Source organism: Pteropus medius, unplaced genomic scaffold (genome assembly GCF_902729225.1).
Source record: "Pteropus medius unplaced genomic scaffold, Ma_sr-lr_union100, whole genome shotgun sequence".
Taxonomy (NCBI): Eukaryota; Metazoa; Chordata; class Mammalia; order Chiroptera; family Pteropodidae; genus Pteropus; species Pteropus medius.
This window is the reverse complement of record NW_024342466.1, coordinates 4,594,480-4,616,963: the sequence shown is the minus strand read 5'-3', so window position 1 is coordinate 4,616,963 and position 22,484 is coordinate 4,594,480. Positions and strand designations below refer to the sequence as shown.

At 51.6% G+C, this 22,484-nt stretch overlaps 2 protein-coding genes across 8 annotated transcripts in view; one reads left to right on the top strand and one right to left on the bottom strand.

The window, feature by feature from the left end:
• Window positions 1-22,484, top strand: part of THAP4 (THAP domain containing 4) — a 35,156-nt gene that overhangs the window by 132 nt on the left and 12,540 nt on the right. The window contains exons 1-3 of one of the 5 annotated variants that reach the window (XM_039861254.1): window positions 320-451; window positions 919-1,118; window positions 2,457-3,610. In XM_039861254.1, coding sequence (XP_039717188.1) covers window positions 997-1,118; window positions 2,457-3,610 — 1,276 coding nt within the window. In that variant the 5' untranslated portion in view covers window positions 320-451; window positions 919-996. Of the gene's footprint in view, window positions 1-76; window positions 452-595; window positions 1,119-2,456; window positions 3,611-17,075; window positions 17,159-22,484 lie in introns of those variants that run through there. The other 4 variants (XM_039861250.1, XM_039861273.1, XM_039861264.1 and 1 more) reach the window with 4 other exon arrangements.
• Window positions 19,440-22,484, bottom strand: part of BOK (BCL2 family apoptosis regulator BOK) — a 29,098-nt gene continuing 26,053 nt past the window's right edge. For all 3 annotated transcript variants that reach the window (XM_039861359.1, XM_039861318.1, XM_039861326.1), the window contains one exon: window positions 19,440-20,404. In XM_039861359.1, the coding sequence (XP_039717293.1) occupies window positions 20,147-20,404 (258 nt within the window). In that variant the 3' untranslated portion in view covers window positions 19,440-20,146. The remainder of the gene's footprint in view (window positions 20,405-22,484) is intronic.

Sequence of the window (22,484 nt, the reverse complement as noted above, 5' to 3'; positions counted from 1 at the left end):
GTGGGCAGCGAGGCCTCGGGGCGAGCGCGTCATCCGGCCATGCGTCCGGACCCGCAGGCGCGGCCATCTTGCCGTACGGATGGGCCCGGCGCGCCATGTCGCCGTACGGAGCCGCTGGGCCGGGCTCCTCCGCCCACCCCCGACGCGGCGAGCAGTGGGCAGCGGCCCGCTGGGTGCCTGGGACCCCAGGGCGCCTAGGGCCGGCGGCCGGCGGCGCGGAGGCGGGAGCCGCCATCTTGCCGTACGGCGCCGCGGGGGCCGGCTCCCACGTCCCGCAGCCGTGTCTCCGCGCGCCTCCCCTCGGGGCGGTCCCGCTTCGGGCTCGGCGCGGCGAGGCGAGGGCCGGAGTCTGGCGGCGGCGCCCGAGGCCCGAGATGGTGATCTGCTGCGCGGCTGCGAACTGCTCCAACCGGCAGGGCAAAGGGGAGAAGCGCGCCGTCTCCTTCCACAGGTAACCGAGCCCCGACCCGCCGGCCACGCCCCCGCCCGGCCTGCGCCGGGGAAACTGAGGCCGCGCGGCCCGGCCCAAGAGGGCACTTTCCGCACCCGGCCTTGGGGCCGGTCGCGCGAGTGAGTCAGCGCCGGGAGCTGTGTGACCTTGGCCCGGGCCGCCGTCTCTGGGCCGGGCGCTTTGGCCACCCCGGCCAGCGGCGCCCACTCCGCGGCCCCCGTGGCCATCAGCGTGCCCGCAGTGACCACCCCGCGGCCACCGGACCCGATCCCTCGCCCCCCTGCGGCCACCCTACGCCACTTGGAGGTCACCCTGCGGCCAGTAGGAGGCTATCCCACGGCCACCCGGCACCCACGTCGGGGCCTGCACCACCCTGTCCTCCCCACCCTGCGGCCGCCCTGCGCTCCATTGATTCGGGTTGGCGTCGCCGCTTTCCAGAAACTGTATTCTGGAAACCTCTTCCTTAGGTCAGTTCTCTGGCGTTGGCTGTGACTTTTCTCCTGTTTTGATCGCGGGGGAGGCTGCCTTGACCTCTGCCATCGGGAATGTGGGGAGCTACGGGAATGCGTCCCGTAGCTCGTGGATTAACACGGCTTCCAGGCGCGATGTTGCTGGAAGGGTCCGCGCAGCCCCGGGGAAAGAAAGGTAGCTGTGCCCCGGAGGTGAGGTGAGTGCCTGGAGAGGCTCTGACAGCCTCCTGCGTGGAGCAGGGCAGCAGCCTCACGGGCAGGCTTGCGCCTGAGTCTGGAAGGGGTTCTCTTGGCCTCTTCCCTGGGCTCCCACGCGGGGCGGGCGCCTGCCGTTCCCGTGTGCCTTCTGGAGCTGACCTCGGCGCGGGAGGTAGCAGAACAGGGAACAGAAGAGCTATTTCTGTTTTATGTTGCAGGGTGTCAGTATTCAATCTTTAAAGACCTCAGTGACACTTGTTACTAGTCTTCTTGAAAGTTTGCAGTGTGCATCTATGTCTTAGATTGTTATAATCTATCAAAAGAACTAGAAATAGTATGTTTTTTCTGAGCAGCCACTATGCTTTCTTCAGTTTCCTTCGGAGGCTCTGGGTCCCAAAAATTTTCTTTAGTGTTTTGGAAATCGAGGCAAAGTACTGCAGAGAAGGCTGCCCTGGGCATTCATAACCGGCTGCCTGGTTGAGGGCAAAGGTCGTGAGAATTGGGGGTCTTTGGAAAACCGGCTCACAAAGCATTGAGGAAGTTTAGAAGGCCATCCAGCGAAGAACTCCCTGAGCAGCCGGACCATAGCCGCCTCAGGTTGGCCCAAGGGCCTCCGGTGGGGCTGGCGGCCTCCAGGCGCACACTTTGGTCAGAGTTTCTGACAGCAGGTCTTGCCTTCCTGAGAAGTCTTACTACCCCCCGGGGCTGGGGGCAGTGTTCCTCCTGGCGGTGGAAGTGAGTAGGAAACAGAACCGACTGCGCCTGGAGCCCGACCTCTGGGCTGCTTTCCCACCCGTAGCTGCGCGAGCCCAACCGGGCCAGGTACCGTGCTGTGCGACCGGGAAGCTCTTCTGGCCTCTGGACCCATCTCCGCTGGCCGACACCCGGCCTGGCTTCTAACCGAGGGGAACACCCATCCACTTTCAGCACCCAGTGTCCTGCCTCCCAGGCACACCGGGAGGGGTGGTCAGCTGTGAGCTTCTTGGATCTATCTCCAAGGCTTCCTGAAGCTTCTCCTGCTGTCTGGACACCACCCTGTGCTTCTCCAGCAGCGCGCAGTGACCCTGCAGGGTTCTCTGGACAAGCTGTCCACCCTCGGTCCCATCGCCCCACAACGGTACGCTGCTCGAGGGTACACAGTGGCTCGTCCATCTTTCTATTCTAGCAGCAACTGGCAAGTGGAAGGTGTTCCTCAAATCCTGACTCCATTTTTAAACGCGTAAAGTCGACACAGGTTTGGGTGTTTGTGAAAACACTTGTTTTGCTTTTACAGTTGATCATTGTGGGAGGAGTCACGTAATGATTTCTTCCTAATTCCTTTGTCATTTGTCCTTCAGGTTCCCCCTAAAGGACTCAAAACGTCTGATGCAGTGGTTGAAAGCTGTGCAGAGGGATAACTGGACGCCCACTAAGTACTCCTTCCTCTGCAGTGAACATTTCACCAAAGACAGCTTCTCCAAAAGGCTGGAGGACCAGCACCGTCTGCTCAAGCCCACGGCTGTGCCTTCCATCTTCCACCTGCCCGAGAAGAAGAGGGGTGCTGGCAGCCACAGCCGCACCAGGAGGAGGGGTACCAGAAAGGCCTCCGGGGGCCTGCGGGGACGTTCGAGTGAGACCGATGGAAAAGGTGCCGCAGGCTCATCCTCCAGCGAGAACCTGACGGCCAAGCCCGAGTCCTGCAAGCCGAAGCGGGCCACGCCAAAGGGCGAAACCGCCCCCCGGGCCGCCCACAAAGCCGCGCTTCAGGAGCGGGCCCAGCGGTCTCCGCAGGGACCTCCAGGTGATGCCCTGGCCGCCGCCGCATCCGGCAGCCGGGCTGCGGCCAGCACGCCTGCCGGAGATGCCGGCAGAGAGAGCGGCAGCGCCCCCGACGGGTGCCTGGTGGACAAGAGCGGCATTTCCAAGGACGACTTTTCGCCTCCCGGGTCCGGGGCCTGCAGGTTTATCGGCTCACTCCATTCCTACAGTTTCTCCTCCAGGCACACGAGAGAGAGGCCGTCGGTCCCCCGCGAGCCCGTGGACCGGAAGAGGCTGAAGAGAGACGTGGAGCCCGGCTGCAGCGGGACCAGCCTGCGGCCCGACAAGGGCCTCGCTCAGAGTCCCCCAACTTCGTCCCTGACCGCGACGCCTCAGAAGCCCTCCCAGAGCCCCTCCGCGCCTCCGACAGACGTCACCCCAAAGCCAGCTGCAGAGGCCGTGCAGAGCGAGCACAGCGATGCCAGCCCCATGTCGATCAACGAGGTCATCCTGTCGGCGTCGGGGGCCTGCAGGCTCATCGACTCACTGCACTCCTACTGCTCGTCGTCCCGGCAGAGCCGGAGCCAGGTGTGCTGCCTGCGCGGGCAGGTGGAGAAGAAGAAGGGCGAGCTGAGGAGCCTGCGCCAGAGGGTCAGCCGCTCCGACGGCCAGGTGCGCAAGCTGCAGGAGAAGCTGGACGAGCTGCAGAGAGGGAGCGCGCCCCGTGCCAGCAGCCTGCCGGCCCCCAGCCGTGGTCAGTACCGGCCCCTCGGCCCCCTCCCCATCCCTAGGAGGGGTCTTACTCGGGCACTTCTGGTAGCCGGAGAGGGCTCTGGTCACAGCTGTGCCTCGTAGACAGCCCAGGCCGAGCGCGGACCTCCCTCGGGCAGGCGGGTCCGCTGGGAAAGCCGGTGCACCCAGTGCGCCCCGCGCGCCGGGTTCCCCGGAACCGAGGAGCAGCCTCTGGGGCGCAGCTCCCACAGACATAAATTCCAGTGGGCTGGGATCTGGTGTGCAATAAAGTAGAACGTCGTAGACTGTGAGGGAAGTGACAGCGGGCTCTTAAAGTCACAGGGAGGTTCTTTCCATTCGTGTTGTAGCGATTGTCCTTGAGGTTAAATCATTTCAAACAATAATAGTTTGAAACTTTAAACATCTTTTCAAGTAGAATACGTGTTCTTTTGTGAAAATTGAAACACTGCAGAAACACTTAGGCTAAGAAGTGGTGAAAATTCCTTTCTCACCTGCCCCCCAGCTTTTATTCCTGTTGCTGCTAAGATTTGGTATGTAATCTTTTCGACTGTTTTCTGTGCTTTTCAGTACGCATCTTTGTGCCTATATGAATATAGGATTTTTTTTATGTTTATTGGCTGTGCTGCTTTTCCCCGTATTTTACTGTTTAGTATTTGTAAAACTTGGTTTCCAGATGTTCTGTACATACTGAGGGTAGGACGCTTTCCTGTCATGTTGCTCATTTAATCTGGATCGTGTGTCTTTTTGGAGATCTAATTAGCACTTCAGGTGGGAAAAGGTTCTTGTGTGACAGGCTGGACCCCCAGGACAACCACCACTAGTGCAACCGAAAACAAAACAAGCAAAAACAAAAAAGAAAACTCGTCCTGCGCGTTTGCAAGTGCATCCTGGGAAGCACTGGCTCTGGGGGGCGGGGGCGGGAACCAGTGGTCGGAATTGTACACTGTATTCTCCTGTCACCTTTAAATCTTGTTTGTAGTCTCTCACACCTGATGTTACTTTTTGATAACTTTCTGTTTCTCTCGGCCAGACGTCCCACAGCTTGTCACTATTACATGTCTTCCCAGACAAGCATTGTTGTTTCTGCTGCGTGAACCCTCCCGTCTTTCTTCGGTTTCATTTTGTGGTGGTTCTTGCTCCTGAGAAGGAAGTGCTTCAGGTCAGTTTCTGTCTCCGGATGCCCGATCTCTTGACGCCCACGGGTGAGCCTGGACCTTCGGCCCCTCTGGCCCCAGCTCTGGGTCAGCCTCATGCTGCCCAGCACTCCTCACTTCTAAGGGGTTTCTGGTCTCAGTCCTCATGCTCTGTTTACCCCAGGCTGTAGAAGGGCACTGGACAGTCTTACAAATGCAGAGATTGTGGGAGGGGAGCTAATTCATTTGTAATTGTTTTTAAGTTTTATCGCTTTAAGGTCTAGTTACGTGGTCATTTAAAGAGACCTTTTTGGAACCTTTTGAAACTTCACTGTGGCTTAATGCAGTCTTTTCCTGAGCATTTCCTTGTGGCTTGAGAGGAATGTGTCCTTTCCAGGAGCTGGTTGCATTGTTCTCCCTCCGACTGCGAGGCTGCGTCCAGCTCATTTGTACTAGTCAACAGGTCTGTTTCCTAACTTACTGTATTTACTTCCTCTGTTGTTTCTCTCCTGCCCCTTTTTCCAGTTTTGCTTTATAGTTCAAGGCCACGTCGTTAGAGGCGTCCGTGTACCTGATGGTTACCTCCACGGAAAGTCCCTTTTTCTTCCATTTCAAGTCTTATTTCTTTGTTTCCTTATTTTCAACCTTTCTGTATTCCTTTATTTCATAGCTATACTCAGTCTGAGAACCTTCATTTTTCTATAGCGTAATTTAATCCACTTACAATTGTGATTACTGATAAACTGGAATTTGGGGCGGTTTTATTTTTTAATTTGATAGGCTTTCTTTATCTTTTCCCATTCTAGTGGATGTCTTTCCGCTTTTAAAAACAACCTTTGAAGCCTAATTTTCTGTAAATGCTTGAAGCGTCAGTTCCCGTGTCCCACCTTCCCAGCCACTCAGCTCCCCCTGCCAGGCGAGACCCTCTGGATCGTAGCTCCACACTCTCATTTCCCTCCATGCAACGTAATTCGTTGTGAGTAGACATTTTGTTGGTTACTTTATTCACCGCTATTTATTGTATCCAGATTTTTCCTTCTTTTTGTAAATATTTGAGAGGAATAGAGTTTGAGATACTCCTCAGGTTCTGATGCCAGGGAGCCAGCACCCAGCCTCATAAAGTTTGTGTGCGCGTGTGTGCGTGTGTGTGTGCCCGCGTGCACGCGCAGGGTCGGGTGAGGTCAGAGGTGTTTGAGGTTGGAATTGAGTGAGGTTACCTGGAGAAACTACCTGGAGAAGAGGCCGTGTTTGTAGAGGTGCAGCCAACGAGGGTCCAGGGAAGGAGGGGGCGAGGGGGAGCGTGGGGCCTCGGGGAAAGGGTGTCCGGGCTGCTCCAGGCTGGGCTGGGTACAGCTCTAATCAGAATAGAGAGATGGCTGGACTTGGCCACATGGGGTCACTGGTGACCAAGTCTCTTGGAGTGGCGGGAATGGAGCAGGATTGAGGGTGGGGGTGCAGCGATGAGGTGCTAGTTTAAGAGGTTTAGCCCTGAAGCAGAGCTAGAAAAATGGACAGTAGCCAAAAGGGCGCATGGCCCCAAAGGAGATTTTTATCTGTAAGGTGGAGACCGGCCAGCAGGTGCCTGTGCTGCTGGCAGATGGAGGGGTGGGGAGGGGCGTGCTGGGCCCTGTGGCCTGGGGACTGGTGAACGGGGCCTGTCTGTACCTCTTCTGCGTGAGCTGGCCGCTGGCTGGGAGTGGAGGGGCTTTGGGAGGAGCCGGAGGGGGAGGGCGCCCTGGCTTGGTCTTCGGGGCCTGCCAAGCCCCCACTGGGAACTGTGCTCACCACCTGCTGTCTCTCTGATGCCTTCCTCAGCAAGTTTGCTCTCTGTCGATGGTTCCCAGCACTGTTCTGTATGAAGTCAGTCACCAGTGAGGGAATCTTTCGATCATTTTACAGGGGTTTGATGTCGCGGGGCTGTACACGCGTTGGTCATCCACGATCTTCAGCCAGTGCCTTTATTTTCGGACAGATTCCCTCCAGCAGCGCGGCTGGGCCCGCGGGCAGTGGGTCCTGGGGCTCCGCGGTTCGCCCGTTCATCTCACTTGCCCTCTGCAAAGCTGGTGCTGATCGTCATCCTCACGGGACACGGTGCTCTGTCCCTAAGTCCGCTCTAACTCCTGGTGTCATGACGCTTCAGCACCTGGGACCGTTCCATCAGAGTGTGTCCTCGGCATCTCTGTGAGCCGGGGAGGGTGAGCACACTGACTGCCCAGTGCTTGCGTGTCGCTTCCCGCCCGCGCCGCTGCCCACTTCGCTCGCTGAGTATTCATCCTCGAGCACGAGCCCGCCATTCCCTCGCGCGAACGATTTAGTACTTGCTGTGCTTATTTCTTGTTGCTTTATCCCATGTACATATAATTCCTAAATTAATCGGGAGTTTCAAAAGCTTTTTTGTGGAAAGTCTTGACCATATACAAATTGAACGGAGAGCACGATCACCCCGTGTGCGTGTCCTTCCGCCTCGGCGTTTGGTAGATTCGATCTTTTCGTTTCATCTGTATTTTTACTTGCGCTCTACTTTCCGTGGATTACTTTTTAGGAAAGTTTTAGATTTCCAGAGAGAGTCAGCGTCTAGTACAGACTTTCTCTCCTCCCCTCTGCACAGCGCCCTCTGCAATGAGTGTCTTATCGTACCACCTGTGTCCTGTGGTTCATTTGGTACAAGTTACAAACAGATACTGCCACATCGTCCTTAACTTAAGGCCACAGTTTACATCAAGGTTCGCTGTCTCACGTTTGGATTTGGACAAATGCATAACCTTTCGTGCCCACCGTTACAGTACTGGACCGTCCAGAATCGTTGGACCGCCCCCCACATCCCGCGCCCCGCCCATTCGTCCCTTTCCGCCCAAGCCCCGCCCAAGCCCGGCAGCGCTCCCTTCTCCCCGGTGTCCTGTCGCTGGGCCGCGCGGCTTCTGCGGACTCGTGCGCGCAGCTTCCCCGGTTGGCTTCTCTCACTGAGCGGTGTGTGTTTGCGGTTCCTGTGTGTCTTCTTGTGGCTCGATAGCTCATTTCAATTTTTTCCGGTTGTTTATATTTAGAGTACGCATAACAAAAGCTTTACCGTCTTAACCCTTTCTGTGTGTGCACTGCAGTGGTGGTAATACATTCACACTGCTCTGCAGCCATTACCACTGCCCATCCCCACAGCCTGGCAATCCGAAACTTACCAGAGAAACCATACCTCGCCCTTCCCCTCCCCAGCCCTTGGCAGCCATTTCTGCTCTCGTTTCTGTGCTTATGGGTGCTCCAAGTACCTCATGTAAGTGGAATCATACCGTATGTGTCTTTTTATGACTGGCCTATGTCGCATAGCGTAACGTCCTCAGGGTTCGCCCATGCTGTGGGCCCTTCCTTCTTAAGGCCGAGTCGTATTCCCCTGTGTGGCTGGACCATTTTTGTTTACCCTTTCATCTGTCCGTGGACACGTGGGTTTGAGCTGTTGTCACTGAGGCTGCTCTGCAGGTGGCTGTACGAGTATCTCTTTGCAACCCTGCTTCATTCTTTTGGAGACTTACCCAGAAATGGGGTTGCTGAGAGTTCTCTTTTTATTTTTTGAGGAACTTCCACACTGTTTTTGCAAGGTGGCTGCTCCGTTTTACATTCCCACTGACGGTGCGTGGGGCTCCGGTCCCTCTGCATCCTCGTCAGCACGTGTTTGGTGTCGATGACAGCTGTCCTGAGGGGCGCGAGGTGGTGTCTGGCTGCGGTTCCACCTGCGTCTCCCCGATGGTCGGGGATGTTGGGCACCTTCCCGTGTGCTTATGGGCCGTTCGTGTATCTTCTGTGGAGGAATGTCTGGTTCAGGTCTTTTGCTGGTTTTTGAATCATGATGTTTGCTTTTCGTTGTTCAGTTTTAGGAGTTCTCTGTATATTCTGTGTATCTGTGTCTTACCAGAAATATAATGTGCAGATACTTTCTCCCATCCTGTGGGTTGCCTTTTTACTCTGTGGATAGTACCTTTTGATGTAAAATTTAAAATTTTTTCATGAAGCCCAATTTGTCTATTTTTTCTTTTATCTGCGCCTTTGGTGTCATATCCCAGGAATCATTGCTAGGTCCAGTGTCGTGAAGCTTTTGTCCTCCGTCCTCTGTTTTTATCTAAGAATTTTATTGTTTTAGGTCTTATGTTTAGATCTTTGATCTATTTCGAGTTAATTTTTGTATATGATGTTAAGTAAGGGTCCAGCTTCATTCTTTTGCCTGTGAATATCCAGTTTTCCCAGCACCATTAGTTGAAAAGATTGTCCTTTATCCATTGAATGGCCTTGGCACTGCTGCCAGCAATCATTGGCCCATGTGGGCGAAGGTTTATTTCTGTACTCTTTATGTCTTTAACTTTTTCTGAAATGTTTACAGTTTTCATTGTTCGAGTCTTTCACTTCCTTGGTTAAGTTAATTCCTAAGAAATCTGGGCTTTTCGACGCTGTTACGAACGGGACTGTTCTGTGGTCTCCTTTGCAGGCTGTTGGTTGCTAGTGTGCAGAGAGATGCAGCTGATTTTTGTGTGCTGGCTTTGTGTCCTGCTTCTGCTGAATTCGTTTATTAGATCTAACGGCTTTTTTGTGGCATGTATAATTTTCTACATAGGAGATCATATCATCTGCCAATAGTGATTAATTTTACTTCGTTCGAATTTGGGTGCCTTTCATTTCCTTTTCCTGTCTACCTGCTCCAGCTGGAACTTCCAGTCCAGTGTGGCATAGAAGTATTCGCATGAGTGCGCACCCTTGCCTTCTTCCTGATCTTAGAGGAAAAGCTTTCGGTCTCATCATTGAGTGTGATGTGTGCTGTGGGTTTTTCATTTATGGCTTTTCTTGTGTTGAGGTTGTTTCCTTCTATTCCTGTTTTGTTAAGTGTCTTTATCATGAAGGTGTTGAATTTTGTCAGATGCTTTTCCCGCATCGGTCGAGATGACCGTGTGGTTTCCCCCTTCATTTTGTCGATGTGGTGTAGTGCATTTATGCATATTCGTGTTGGATGAGGTCCTTGCATTCCAGGAGTAAATCCCACTTGGTCATGGTGTGTGATCCTTTTAACGTGCTGTCAAATTCAGTTTGCTAGTATTTTGTTAAGCATTTTTGCATCATTGTTCGTAAGAGATATTTGTCCATACTTTTCCTTTCTTGTGCCTTTGTTATCAGGGTAATGCCGGCCTCAAAGAATGGATTAGGAAATGTTCCCTTCTCTTCAGTTTTTTGGAAAAATTTGAGAAGGATCGCTGTTAGTTCTTCTTTAACTGTTGAGTGGAATTCACCAGTGAAGCCCTCAGGGTCAGGGCTTTGTCAGAATGTTTTTGCTTACTGATTCCATCTTTTTAGTCGATACAGATCTGTTCAGATTTTCTGTGTCTTCGTGTCTCAGTCTTGGTAGGCTTTGTGTTTCTAGGCATGTGTCCGATTTGTTGGCGTGAAGGTGTCCACGGTACTCTTACAGCCCTCTGATTTCCACAGAGTTAGTAGTGATGTCCCTACTCTCGTTCCCGCTTTTAGTAACTTGAGTCTTCTCTCTTTTTTTCTTAGGTCATCTTGCTAAAGGTTTGTCAGTTTTGTTCATCTTTTTGAAGATGGTTAGCCTATTTTTTAATTTGATTGTTTATTTTCTTATTATTGAGGTTTAGGAGTTCTTTGTGTATTTTGGATGCAAGTCCTTTTTTTGCTTTAACTCATTACATAGCAATCATGATATTATAGTCTGCTTTACAAGTTAAATGTATGAAGATGTGTGAAATAGAAACATGGGTCATGAACATGAATTTTTCCAAAGCCAGGAGCCAAAAGAGGGTATGTCATTTGCCAGGGCCCAAGGAGGAGGTAGGGAGGGCGACAGGTACAGTATTTTTTTGGACAAATATTTTCTCCCAGTCTGTGACTTGTCTTTTTAGTCTCTTTTTATTTTATTCTTTTACGGTGTCTTTTGTAGAACAGACATTTTTAATTTTAATAATGTCTAGCTTAGCAATTTTTTCTTACATGGATTGTGCTTTTGGTGTTTTATGTAAAAACTCATCACCAAATTCAAGGTCACATAGCTTTTCTCTTACGTTCCTTTAAGGAGTTTTGTACTCTCAAGTTTTATGTTTATGTCAGTGATGCGTTTTGAGTTAATTTTTGTGAAAGGCGTAAGGTTTGTGTCTAGATTCCTTTGTTTCTTTTTAAGTGTGGACACCAGTCATCCGGCAACATCGTTAAACGGGCCATTCTCTCTCCGTTGTATTGCCATTGGTCCTTTGTCGAAGATCAGTTGTCTGCGTTTTTGTGGACCTTTTTCTGGGTTCTGTTCTCTTTATTGACCTGTGTATCTCCTCTTTGCCTGTATTGATTATTATAGTTTTTTCGTAAGTCTCGATAACATAGGGTACTGTAAGATCTCCAACTTTGTTCTTTTCCATCAGTACTAGTGTTGGCTCTTCTGGGTTTTTTGCCTCCATGTAAACTTTAGAATCAGTTTGTCAGTAGCCACAAAGTGTCTTGCTGGGATTCTGATTGTGATTGTGTTGAATTTATAGATCAAGGTGAGAAAAATCGACATCTCGGCAGTACTGATTCTTCTAGTCTGTGAACGTGGAATGTCTCCATTTAGTTAGATCTTTTATTTCCTTCCTCAGAGTGTTGCACTTTTCCTTATGTAAGTCTTACAAATTTTGTTAGATTTGTACCCAAATATTTTTTTCTGTTGTAAGTATAAATGTTATTGTATTTTTAATTTCAAATTCCCATTGTTTATGACTAGTATATAGGAAAACAATTTTGTATGTTAACCTTGTATCTTGTAACCTTGCTATAACTGCTTATGAATCCCAGGAGTTTTTTTGATGAATTTTGTGCCATTTTCTGCGTAGATGGTCTGTCATCTGCAAACAAAGACAGTTTTTTTTGTTTGTTTTTATTTTTCAATTACAGTTGACATATATTAGTTTCAGGTGTAAAAGACAAGTTTTTTTTTCTGGTCTCAATCTATGGACCTTTTATTTCCTTTCTCGTCTTACTGCGTTAACGAGGACTTTCAGCGTGATGTTGACTATGAGTGGTTGAAAGGGCATCCTCGTCTTGTTCCTGATCATAGTAGGAAAGCTTTAAGTTTCTCACCAGTAAGTATGATGTTAGCCGTGGGGTTTTCTAATTAGATGTTCTTTATCAAATTGTGGAAAGGCCCCTTTCTTCCTAGTTTGAGAGTGTTTTTTATCGTAAATGGATGTTGCATTTTGTCAATATTTTTTCTGCATCTGTTGAGATGATCGTGTGAGTTTTCTCCTGTGGCCTGTTGACGTAATGGATTATTTGATTTTAGAGTGCTGAACCAGCCTTGCATACCTGGAGTAAACCCACGTGGTTATGGTATGTAATTTTTTTTCTTACATTGTTGGATTCAATTCGCTAATGCTTGTTAAGGATTTTCGCATCTATGTTTTTGAAAAATGTTTGTTTGTATACAGTTTTTCTTTCTTGAATTGTCCTTGTCTGGTTTTGGTATTAGCGTAATGCTGGCTTTGTAAGAAAGAGGCTGTAGAGAAATAAGTTATTGATTGAATTTCTTTAATAGATGTAGGCCTGCCAGATTATCTGTTTCTCCCTGTGTGAGTTTTGGTGGTATGTGTCTTTCAGGGAATTGGTCCGTTGCACTTAAGTTATCACATTTGTGGGCGTGGAATCGTTCATTAGTTGTTAGTGACCTTTAACAGCTGCGGAATTAGTAGTGATGACCTTCTATAAGTCACGTTGGCAATTTGTGTCTTTTCTCTTTTTTTTCTTAGTTATCCAAGCTAGAGGTTCATCAATTTTATTGATTTTTTCCAAAAAAGCCAACCTCTGATTTTGTTGATTTTCTCTACTTTCCTGTGTTCAGTTTCATTGGTTTCTGCTCTAATTTTTACTTTTTCTTTTCTTCTGCTTGTTTTCAACTTAATTGCTCTTCTTCCTCTAATTTCCTAAGGTGAAAACTTAGATTATTAATTTTAGATGGTTCCTCTTTTCTAATATACACATTCAATGCTATAAATTTCCCTGCAAACATTGCTTTTCCTGAATCCCACAAATTTGGTAAGTTGTATTTTCATTTCCATTTAGTTCAGATGAGTTTTTATTTCTCTTGAGGCGTCCTCCTTGACTCATTTGTTATTTACAAGTGTCTTGTTTAATCTCCAAGTATTTGGGGGTTTTCAACCGTCTTGCTGTTACTGGTGTCTGCTGTAACTCCGTTGTAGTCTGAGAGCATACTTCGTACGATTTCTGCCCCGTTCCACGTGTTAGGGTTTTAGGGCCTGAAGCGTGGCCTGTCTTGGTGGATGTGCATGCGAGCTTGAGGAGAGCGTGTGTGCTGCTGTTGGATGAAGTAGCTGTTAGGGTTCTCCAGGGAAGCAGAACCAAGAGGAGATACGTGTGTGTGCGCGAGTGTATGTGTGTGTATGTGTGTGTGGGCGGGAGAGGAGGGGGGAGAGAGAGAGCGGGGACTTATACACACACCAGGAGACTTGTCTTCGGGACTGGCTCTTGCAGCTGTGTACGCTGAGCCAGACACCAGGAGGGCTGGTGGAGCAGGTGGTCCCTGTGCAGAGGCCCGAGGGTTGGGGGCGGGGTGGAAGGTGTAAATCCTGCTTGGCGTCGCAAGGCCCAGGAACCAGAGGTGCTGCTGTCCAAGCAGAGCGCAGTTTCGCCCTCCGTCCACCTGTTGTCCTGCCCAGGCCCTCGATGCCCGCCGCGTGGAGCAGGCCTTCTGAGAGCGCCCTCGCAGGACACCCAGACGTGCTGTTTTCTGTCCAGCTGTCTGGGCGTCCCTGAGCCCAGCCGAGTTGACACACAAAATTAATCATCACGGTCATCTGTAGATGGCAGTTATGTTCAGTTGAGCACGGTGTTGTTGGGTCCAGCTGCGTCCTTCCTGCTTTTGTGCCTCCGTGGCTCGTAGAGGGTGCCGCGGTCCCCGCCCGTGGCGGTGGAGTTGTCTCTCTCCTTGCAGCTGTCAGTTTTTGCCTCCTGTGTTTTGACGCCCTGCTGTCAGGCATGTCCACGTGAAGGATCGGGATGTCTTCTTAGAGAACTGTCCCCTTTGTTGTCACGCCCCTCTTTATCCCCGATGGTCTTTTTGTCCGAATGTCTGTCTCACCTGACACTAGTACGGCTCTTCCCGCTTTTCCGCTCGTGGTAGCATGATACGTCTTTCTCTGTACTGCTGCTTTTGATCTACGTCTTCGTGTTTAAAGTGGGTTTCCTACAGACGGAAGATAGTTGGGGGTTTTTACGATCTGACAGTCAGGCTCTTAGTCGCTGTATTTAGATCAGTCACACAATGTGAGTGTTGCTACAGTCGGAGTAATATCTGTCATGTTTGTGACTGCTTTCTGTTTGCCGCTCTGGTTTCTTTCTCTTCTGCCTTCTCTGGTTTCAGTGGACCATTTGATTTCGTTTTCTCTTCTTTTTTAGCATATCAATTATACCTCTTTTTGAAACTTTGGTGGTTGTCCTAGAGTTTGCACCAAACACGTACAACTGGTCTGAGTGCACTTTCAGACGCTGCTGCCCGGCTTCCCGGGTAGCGACAGGGTCGTGACAGCATTCACAGTTCTACCCTCTGGTCCCTTGTGAAACTGCCGTCACCCGTTTCGCTTACACACGTGCTGTACCATCCCCGTTACTGCTGTCGATCTGAACAATCATTTCTCTGTTAGGTCGATTAAGAAAGAGGGGCTCGCCGCCCCTCGATGCTCTGCGTGGGTTCAGGGTTCCGGCCGCTGTCATCGCCCACGTCCCTGAAGAGCTGTCAGTATTTCTCGTGGGGCGTGTCTACTAGCAGTGTCTTCTGTGTTTTTGTTTGAAAAAGTCTTTGTTTCTTCTCAAAGGATAGTTTACAGATAGAAGTTCTGCTGTATGTCTTCCAAGGAGAAGTCCACTGTAATTCTTACTTTTGCTCTGTCGGTAAGGTTTTTTTCCCTTCTGGTTTTCTGCAGTGTGAATGTGAATGCTTACATGTAGAATTTTCGGTATTATCGTATTTAGTGTTCTCTGAGCTTCCTTGGTCTGTGGTTTGGTGACTGTCATTAATTTTGAAAAATTCTCAGCTATTATTACTTCACATATTTCTTCTCTCTTCTGTTATTCCATTATGCGCATGTGTCACTTTGGCAATTGTCCCACGGTTCTCTGGTACTCTGGGGCTTTGTTCATCCTTCACTCTCTTCACATTTCAGTGTGGGAGGGTTCCGTGCACGGCCTTCAGATTCACCGATTCTGTCCTTGGCCTCGTCCGTCACGGTGATGGAGGACTGGGCAAATTTCGCCAGGCGCAGGGAGACCCAGCCCCGATCCGAGAGAAGGAGAGGGGCCTTTGGCGGAGAGTGAAGAAAGAATCCAACACACTCGCCAAAGCTGGAGCCAAAGGAAAGTTCATTAGACGAGGGGTAACGCTCCACAGAGTGGTCCCCCCTCAGAGGCAGAGGTGAGAGGGGCTGAGAGAGGCTTGGAAAGGTGGGGGAACAAGTGTTTAGGGAATTCAGTTTCTGTATCGTTCTTCAGCTCCTGTGAGTTGTTGTTTATAAGACTTTCTTAACCCATTTCCTTTGACGTGGACGTACAGGGAGGAAGGGGAAGGGTCTGTAGCTAAAGGGTGAGAACGTGCAGAGTGCCACCTGCTGGCCGCTCCCAGCCTTTAACCCTTAGGTTCCCCACGGTTTTAGCCAGAGGGAGTGACTCTAGGTGCCTGTTTCCCCTTCACAGGTGTGGGGCATGGGCTGTTAGCAACCCTGGCAGAAACCTTCCTTTGTTCTAAAGGTGTCCTTCTGTTATGGGGCTGCAGCCTTGAGACTGGGGGGCGGAGGGGCTTTCACACCTCACGATTGAATTTCATTCAGCCTGTTTGCATCCTGTGTTCCTGGGCCGGGGCCTTTGCAAGTGTTTCTGCCCTTTGTTTCCCTGGCGGGTGAGACAGGAAGGCTGGAGGGGCTGGAGGGGCTGGAGGGGGCCTGCCCTTTGCCAGGGGAGGTAGAGTCTGGTGGTCTTTTCACTTTTCAGCTGTGGGCTGTTCAGTATGTTCTCTTCCCCTCCCCGCCAGAGACATGAGATAGTTTTTTTTCTTGCCTTTGTGGGGTTCCTAGAAGTGAAACGTATGCAGTTGTGGGGTCCCCCGGACTGCAGCCCCTCATGGAGTTTCACTCACACTTGTCTGCACAGCCCCCGGCATTTAGTCCATGTTACAGTCAAGCGTTTCTGTGTCTGGTAGTTTGGGCTCCAGGTAAGCACGTCTCTCCATGTTTCGAGGAGACATCTGTGACCCCACTTCTCCAGTGGGTTCAAGAAGATCATCGATTTTCAGTTCAGTGTTTTTCTTGTTGTAAAGACAGAAGTTATGACTTCTAAGCTTTTTATACATCACAGTTGAAATGAGTTTCCTCATATTTTTAATTTGGTTATTGTTCATATATGGGAAAGCTACCAATTTTAGTAACTAGCCATCTTATCGAATTCATTTATTCTGATAGTTTTTAATTGCAACTTCTAGACAAACTAGGTAATCAACCATAACATCTGCAAACAATAATTACTTGGTCTCCTTCTGTGTCTTTTGTATTTTGTAGAAATATTTGCTGTTTTCTGTCATACCTTTTTTCTGGCGTGCACGTGCGTCTTTCCGTTTGGTGGGTGATACAGTGGGGGCCTGGCTGTCATTTTAAAGGGCAGCATCCCCTGACGTGCCATGCCAGTGGTGCCCAGAGGGACCAGCAATGCCAGGTGTGCCCTTTCCACTGGGGACAGCCAGCACTAGCCAGGTGGTGGCCTTGGCTCTCTGCCTGCCATGCTGTTTGATCAGTGTGTTCCCAGTGTGCCAGGGCCGTTGTCACTGACACGAAGCCTGTGAGGATGGGAGGCGCCTCGGGGAGGCCCCCGCGGTCCTCGCGAGTGCTTCCTGTCGTTGGTGTCATTTTCCAGGAGACAGAGCAGTCTCTGAGTGTCCACTTTTAGAGCCGAGATGAGTGGGCGGCCAGCCTTCTAGGAGATAGACAGAGAGGGAAATGTTTCGAGTAACCGTTCGAGAAAGAAGTAGCCTTCGCCGTGTGCCTGACTCCGCGGCCTTGTCCCTCGTGGACAGCCCGCTCCCTGGGTCCTCAGTGACAGCGGCCGGGGTGGAGGCCCACTCCTTGCTCTGCCCAGTCATTTGACTGTCTGGCCTGGCCGATCTTCGTAAAATTCGACTTGATCTCCCCTCCCAGCTCTAAGACTCGGTCACCTCCAGTCTGTCTTATACTTTTGTCTGAGGAGTCATCTTTTAGAGAGAACTACAGTTCCCAGAATGCACCCTTCAAGGTTGGCATTCACTTCCTGCCGAACAGTCAACAGCCAGGTGCAGACATTTCCCGTCAATTGGCAGAAAACAACCTTGAAGAACCTTGACGGTGTCTGGAGTTTAGAAAATTTAGGGATGGGTAAGACTGCTTTCACTGTCTCGGGCCAAAAAATGAAAATTTAAATTTCTTGAAGAAAATTAAAAAAATTTTTTTAGTATTTTGGTTGAGATTTTAATAAAAGAAAAATGAAATCAGAAAAAAAAAATGCATAGAAAAGCCTGTCGGACTTACTTGAAGAGTGGCAAATAGGCTAGATCCCTTATACTTTTTATTTGTTTGATTTTTAAATTATTTTATGTTTATTTCTCTAATGAGGTATAATTTACATAAATTAAAATACACAAACCTTAAGGATGTAGGTTAATGAAATCTGACAGGCCGTGTGACCTGACATTTGGGGCTCAGAGTTGTCTTGGTCATTGCTCCCATCAGAGCTTCAGTGGGAGCCCGGAGACGGCCGAGGAGCTGCCAGCGGCGGGACAGCGTCCGTGGTGGGGGTGCAGGGGGCCTGGGTAGCCCGGCGGCCAGCATCCTAGTCCAAGCTGAAGTTCATTTCGTTGCAGCTGAGGGCACCCACAGGCCAGGAGGGCCTCCCTCGACTGGCCGTGCCCTGGGTTAGACCTCGGCGTCCCGAAGAGTCTCCGGTGACTTTGTGACAGTGTTACGTTCTACTCAGCTTGTCTCTTCTGACTTGGGAGAGGGGAGCCGTTTAGGGTTTCCCGGCCTCGGGAACGCGCGGCCGCTGCCCTCGGCTCGTGGCAGTGTGAGGACGCTGGGGCGTCCGCCTGCCGACCGCCGGGCTCTGGCCTCAGACAGCTGGGACCCAGCGGGCCGCTCCGCGTCCAGAAGCGCCCGCAGAACCTGGCCCTGTGGGGGCGCCACACGACCTGGTGTGCACTGCTGGCCACTACAGAGTCCGGCCGCAGGCGCCGTGAGATTGGAGGGCTCCAGGCAGAATTTGTTAGAGGCCGGAAGCCAGGCCCGTCTCCCCGCCTCCCCACCCGCCCCTTCGGACGGACACCCACCCCGCACCCTGCGCCGAGCCCACCTCTCTCCGGTGTTCTGCCCTGTCCTGGGGCAGCGTCCATCCTGGGCTCCTGCGGCACTCTGCCTCCCTGGTCTCGCCTTGGCCCCTTCCCAGTGGCCAGCCTACTTGCGAGGACCTCCCCCTCCCCCACTTCCCCACCCTCCCATCCTCACCCTCCTCCCTGACCCACATAGCATCCTAAGCCTCGCTTCCCATGTCCCAGTTCTGGTGGTTGTCCTCTGGGCCACCAGGCTTCTAACTTCCAGCCTCTGTCTCTTTGGCCACCTCCCTGGTCCCTGGCGCTTAGATTGGTCAGTCCCTCCATTCCATGTCGCTCGGCTGGGCTTTGCACACCCAGCTCCTTGCCTTCAGACCTGGCCCGGTGCCATTGTCATGGAGCAAAGAGGGGATAGGTGTGACCAGTGCTAGCAGACCACTGGTCAGCACTGCTGTCTCATCTCAAGACCCTGCATTAGCACCCCGAGTTGCAAAAGGTCCAATCTGGTCCTGCCTCGGGCCCAGAGCTCGAGTCTCTCAGGACGGGCCGGGCTGTGCATTTGTCTGCTGACTAGGTGTCACATGGCCTGAGTGCCGGCCTGTCACAGTCCCCTGTGCCCCATCCTACCTATTCTCCAGGAGCAGCTGGGGTCCAGTCTCTTCAGAAGGCCCTCCCTGAGCCTCTCCGTCTGTGTGCCCCCCATCCTGCTTCCATCTGCCTGTGGCATCGTTTCGTTGGCATTGGACAAGCATCTTTTACTTACTAACAAGTGAGGGCAGAGGCAGAGACCCCCAGTCCACTTTTGACACTCCAGCACGCCCACCAACTTCTAGACGGAGGCGCTCCCCGAGCCCCTGGGCCCCGGAGGGTGGCGGCGGAGTCGGTCCCGTAGGCCTCACTCAGACTCTGGAGCCCCTTTCTCCTGGCCGACCTAGCTGTGCTCCCCTTCCTCACCTACCCGCCGTCCCCCTGGATCTCCTGCTTGCACAGTGGGGGCTGCCGCCTGGTCTGCCTGCTCTGCACAGCGGGGGCTGCTGATTCGTGTGGGCCACGCCGGCAGCGTCCGCGCGGCCCCTGTGCCAGCTGCAGCTCCCATGCACCAGCGCGGACAGCTGCCACGCCGGGAGCCATGGGTTCAGGACGCGTAGGGGTGCACCAGGCAACCTCCGGCCTTGTCTGGCCGGGCTGGAAGGAGCAGGGGGTGCGCTGGCCACGCAGGGGGCGGTGGGCATCCCTGGGCCCTTCGCATGTGCACTATGTGGTGGGACCGCAGCTGTGGCCAGCGGTGGGTGGATGGCCAGGGACGAGAGTGAATGACACCGCAGCCCGTTTTGTTGTAACTTGAGCACATCGTTAGACATCGAGATCGTTTACCCTCAAATCAGTATCTCTTGAAACTCCAGGCTGGCAACAGAGAGCCCTCGTCCCTGTGGGGCAGCTGTCAACGGCGCAGACCCCGGGCACAAGGGCTGGGCTGCCCCGATGCCCCAGCTCTGAGGCCGGTGTCCTCAGACCCTGTGCTGTTGTTACCTTAGTAAACGGGTGCAGAGAGGGGGTGTGTGGGCCTGATACGTTTTGTTTATGTTTGTTTTAGGGGAGTTTCCCCTCTTTACTGTGGTAAATGTACGTAAGTGAAACAGCGTTCAGGGTTCCCCCAGGTGAATTTTGACAGGTGCAGACACCTGTGTCACCACCCTCGTGGAATATCCCATGTTTTCGGGCCCTCCCACCCCAGTCCGGATTCATGCACAGAGTCACAGAGTCTGTACAGTTTTACGTCTGGCTTTTTTTCCACAGTGAGTTTCCGAGGAACATCTGATGGTATTTTAATTTCTAGTCTCACCTCATTGTGCTCGGACAGTGTAGTAGGAACTCTACGTTTTCGAATTTACGGGTGTTGTTTGGCCATTTAAAAGTCAGTGTTCATGAGTCTTCCGGAGGAACTTGAAAAGGAGTATTCTCTGGTTTTCAGCTACAAAGTTCAGTGTATGTCAGTCAGGGCTGCCCCATCGTGTAGGCAGTCTGTTTCATTGCCTGCATTTTATTCATTCAGACATAAACGTGAACTGATCTTTCCTTCAGTTTCTGTCAACACGCGTGTCCAGTAACTTCTGCTCTGTAACGCTGCTGCTGTGCCTGGTGCCCCAGGGTTCACATCCTGTCCTGGTGTCTTCCTGCGATGGGCATTTGGGCATTTGAGTTGTGTCCAGTTTGGAACTGTTGTGAATGTTGCTGCTGCAAACATTATGGCTCCTGTCCTTTGGTGAACAAAGTGTGTAGTTCCGTAGGATAGAGATACCTAGGAGAGGAATAAATAGGTCATAGTAATGAACATGATTCTGCCAAACCAGCACGTCAGTTAAAAAATATGATTCTGTCAATTCAACCACAGCTCTCTTAGAGGTGTTTTTGCTCTTTTTCCACTAAATGAAGTCACCATGGATTTTTTCACACTAGAACATTCAGACAATCGCAGAGCCGTTCTCTTTAGCTTTACTGTGACGTGACATATATAGTTTCAGAGCTTCTGTCTGCCTCGTAGTAACGTCCTCGGGAAGAATCATAGATATAGTGTCCCTGAGTGTTGAGAACTGGCCACCTTGGGCCATCCAACAGGAAGACAGCATGAGCTCGTGTGTGATTTAAAATTTTCTCATAGCCACATTGAAAAGGTAGAAACAGATTAAATTAATTTTAATATAATACATTTTACTTAACCCAATATTATCTAAAACATTATCATTTCAATATGTAACCACCAATACATAAAAGTCACTAAGCTGTTTGAAGTTCTTTGTTTCGGACTGGGTCTCGGAAACAGTGTGCATCATACACGGAAGCACAGCTCAGTGGGGCTGCCGTGCTTCAAATGCTCATGTGTGGCCGCTAGCTGCCGTGTTGGGCAGCACCGGGCTGTGGCTTGCGTGTCACAGACAGCTGTAGCAGCTGTCAGATCCGTCGGTTGCTTGCTTTCCCTGCATCCTGTAAGTGGTGCTGGTATCTTCTGCCTCTGAGGTCATGGAGAAAACACCGGCCTGGCTGCATCGTCTCATGGCCTTGCCTGCTGGCATTTCTTATAGATGGGGCCATACACTGTGTGGCCTTTAACGTCTGCTCCGTCCCTTAGCAAAGTGCTTTCAGGGTTCATCCGTGTTGCAGCACGTGTCGGTGCTTCATCCGTTTTTACGGCCGGGTAATGCTCCACTGTCTGGATGTGCCCCGTTGGTTCACCCATCCAGTAGAAAGCCTTTGGGCTGTTTCCACTTTTTGACTCTCGTGAGCTATGCTGCTGTGAACACTGGTGCACGGTTTTTAGTGTGAATTGTTTTCATCTCTCAGGTGGGGTTGCTGCCGGAGCGAGGCTCCATGCTCAACCTATGTAACTGCCACTGTTTTCCACAGGGGAGGTGACACCATTTACATTCCCACCAGCCACGTGTGAGGCTCTCTGATCCTTTTTGACTGTTATTGTTTCTTTTCCTTTTGAATCATTTCTGTTCTGTTTCCCAGTGTCCCCCTCTCCCTGGGCTACTCCCATTTCAGCTTTTTTCTAGTGGTAGTTGGATAGATTTTCCTTAGGGTTTCAGCCCCCTTGTCCTGGGGGCTGCACTGTAGCCACGTGCTCCCTGGCAGTGGGCTCGTCGGGCCACAGTCTTGGGCCTTGCCCTCCAGATGAGGGGACGGATCACCCAGAAAAGCTCCCCAGGAGCAGGGCAGTGTGTTGAGTCGTGACCTGGCGAGCATGCTGACGGGTGGGTTCTGTGTGAGCGGTCTAGCGGTTTGAAGGTGTTTGCAAGAGAGAAGGGCTTGGGACGGGTCCAGATCCCCTGAGCAGGCGGAGAGCGTGCAGGACGCTCCATGTGTCCCTCCTTGCTCCTCACACAGACCCTCTGGGCCAGGATGACCTGTTCCCTGGCCTGGGGCCCAGAGAGGGAGATCGGTGCCCCCGCCAGCTTATTGCCACCCCTCCCCTTATTACACTGTGACCCGGGGATGGAGCGCCCCTGGGAGTTTTTCCTCGCTTCTCCTAAGGGCCCCTCAGAGTGAGGCACCTTTAAGGCATGCACTGAAGGCTCAGGTGGGGAGTCGAGGAGGCTGCAGTTCTCAGCTCCATGTGGAACTCGGGGTCAGATTCCAGACCCTCCGCCTCACACCGCTGCACCCAGGGTGCTAGCTGGCCCGGCTCGAGCCAGCCCTGCCTTGGGAGCCCCCACTTCAGCTGCAGGGTCGGCCCAGAGGACCCCGATGCAAGGGTGGCATCTCGGGCTGCCTGTGCCCGGCCCCTGGCTCTCCTGGTCACAGACTAGGCCATGCTTCGTGCATAGAGATGTCCTCCGGACAGAGCAGGTTATGACAGCGGGCTATGAGCACTGCCTTGC